This window comes from Arachis ipaensis, chromosome B01 (assembly GCF_000816755.2).
Source record: "Arachis ipaensis cultivar K30076 chromosome B01, Araip1.1, whole genome shotgun sequence".
NCBI lineage: Eukaryota > Viridiplantae > Streptophyta > Magnoliopsida > Fabales > Fabaceae > Arachis > Arachis ipaensis.
In genome coordinates this window covers 134,346,529-134,349,107 of record NC_029785.2, presented here as the reverse complement: position 1 = coordinate 134,349,107, position 2,579 = coordinate 134,346,529, and the positions used below count along the sequence as shown (strand labels likewise).

Below are 2,579 nucleotides of genomic sequence, written 5' to 3'. Positions count from 1 at the left end.
GTTCAATTCACTCCCTCTCCCTCAATCTCTTGGCTCTTGAAACATGCAAAGACAAACCACGCTTGCATGCATTCATGCATCCCCACACTACATCCACATACATCACTGTCTATCTATCTCTCTCTGTCCTAGGATGAGTTAGTATGTATGTGTTTGTAGATAGAGAACGGCAATTGCATTTCGCAATTGTCAATCGGCAATTGTACCCACAAGTTTGCACAATAATTAATGTATATGTGGGGATACAAACTTGCCTCTAGCTGAGGCTAAGGACTAAGGCATCAGGTTGTAGTACGTAGTAGTAATTAAAGGCCAAGTACTTTTGCACTCTTTTCATTATGCATGGATTATGCAATGAAAATTTATTTTTGGTCCCACCTATAAAATAAATGGTGAGAGATTACACTTTAGAGAAATTTAAACTTTAGAGGATCCAAATTCGTTATATGTATATGCTAAAAGAAGTTATTAGTATAAAATGAGAAATACTGTTTGTATATTAAATCAACCACTAAAATCAGTCATTAATGTATTTGTGTATAAATACATGTGTGATTTAATTTATTTTCAATGTGTATTTGTATTTCAACATATATTTGATAAGAAAAAATTAACAAATATTAAATAATAAGATAAATTTTTTTTTTGTCTTTTTAATATTACTGTAAAATATTACTGTAAGAATAAAATTAGCAATTGGTATGTTTATCATTATTGGCCCTACTTTACTATTTCTTTTAAGTTATCAAATTAAAAACAAGTAATATAAGCCTGATATTTTTAGCATAGAAAAACAATATTTTTTTCTGAACAACCTAACAATAGGTTAAAAAAATTAATTTTAATTTTAAATTTTAAATTAATTAAATTTATTCATGTTTAGTGAACTTAGCATATAATCTATTATTCACATTGTTTACTATCTTGGTTGTCTATTTAGCAGAATTGATATTAAAATCTTCATCTAAACCTAATTAAGACGCTAGTTCGCGATTTTTGAAGCTAACAACCTAATGTATAGCAAAAAGGTATGTAAGATATATAGATTAATATTAATATATGATGGTAATGAATAAAGGTAACAAGTAATATAATAATAATAATGTACAAATGATGATTCCTAACCCTAAAAAAACTGCAGCATTTCGGTAATGCTGTGTCCAATAACTTCGGCTCTGATCTGTCCATATATAATATATATAATTATATATACTACTATAAGATTTTTTAATTAGATGATGATATATTAAACTTTGTCTAGTAAGAATTAATAATATTATTGTATATGTAATTGGTGGTGTTCCCTAAGTAGGACTCAGTTGTGTATGGGAGGCTTTCTCCTTGCCGGAGAATAATCCATCTCAACAATGTCTTCCATGTCAGGGTAGTAGTTCTCATCATCCTTCTTGCTCTTTGAAGAAGTAGCTGGTTTATTTACTTTTATACCCTCAGCTTCATTATTCACTACTTTCATATAATTTCTTGTGGTTCCATTATTTAGTGCTGGGAAGTGCTGCTCATCAGCTTCATCATTATTCTGTGCATATGGAGCATATATTATAAAGAGGAAAAAAAGAACAAATTCCAAGGTTTAATTTTTTTTTATTATTTTAGTTTATTAGTTTGTTTTATGATCTATGATAATAAACCAACCTTTGGAATGGTGGTGAGGGTAGTAGTGGTAACAAGTTTCCTATTCTTTATCTTTCCTGCACCAACATAATAACATACAACAATAATATTCAATATGCTTAATAGTAATTAATTGATGCTCTTATATATAATTTTATATGGTACATAGGGAGATTAATTAATTAATTAGTACTAATTAACTAAATCAAGTAGTTGCATGCTGCATTGCTAAGCCAAACTAGAGGGACAGGACATCAGAGGGGAATTAAAATGAATTAATAATAATAATAATAATTAACAAAACTTGCAGGAAGGTAATGAATAATAATAATACATTATTATCCTTTAATTTTGGTAATAATATATAATAATAAGGAAGGTTTAATAAAGTGTAGTAAGTAGTTAATGGTGTCTAGGTCTATGGCGTCTAGGTCGATAGTAATCTTCATGAATGTATGATAAGGGGTTGTTTGAATTTGTGTGTACTCTTTTCTTCTTGTTGGTACCTGTGCATTCTTCTTCCTCTTTGAATTTGCATCCATTACTACTTCTTTTCAACAAAGCAGCACTTTCCTCCTCTTTCTGTACTCACAAATATATAATTCAAATTAATTAAACTACTAATTAATAATTAACAAATTAACTAACTGAGGAATTTATGTATGAAACCTACATGTTGTTTGTTATGTTCCATTATAACTCGAATCCCTACATGCACAAAACAAAACAAATAAATCAAGATTAAGTAGAAATAATGATGAAGTGGTGATATATGATGCTATTAATTAATTAATTACCTTGAACTCTTGTAAGAATGAGTGACAAAAGAATAAGATAAGCTACAAAAGAAGGCTTCATCATCGTTTAATTAACTTCTTGAAGAACTTAATTAGAGAATTTGAAAGTTGTGTTGAGTAGTTGATGGGGGTGGAAGAAGATGGGGATGG

General features: G+C 29.0%; 1 protein-coding gene across 1 annotated transcript; it reads right to left on the bottom strand.

Annotated features, from left to right (window-relative positions):
• Window positions 1,074-2,573, bottom strand: LOC107620292. The gene is made up of 5 exons (XM_016322476.2): window positions 2,430-2,573; window positions 2,306-2,340; window positions 2,139-2,214; window positions 1,654-1,709; window positions 1,074-1,537 (listed from the first exon to the last, which is right to left on the bottom strand). The coding sequence occupies exons 1-5, from the start codon at window positions 2,491-2,493 to the stop codon at window positions 1,316-1,318; spliced, it is 453 nt and encodes a 150-aa protein (XP_016177962.1). The 5' UTR covers window positions 2,494-2,573; the 3' UTR covers window positions 1,074-1,315.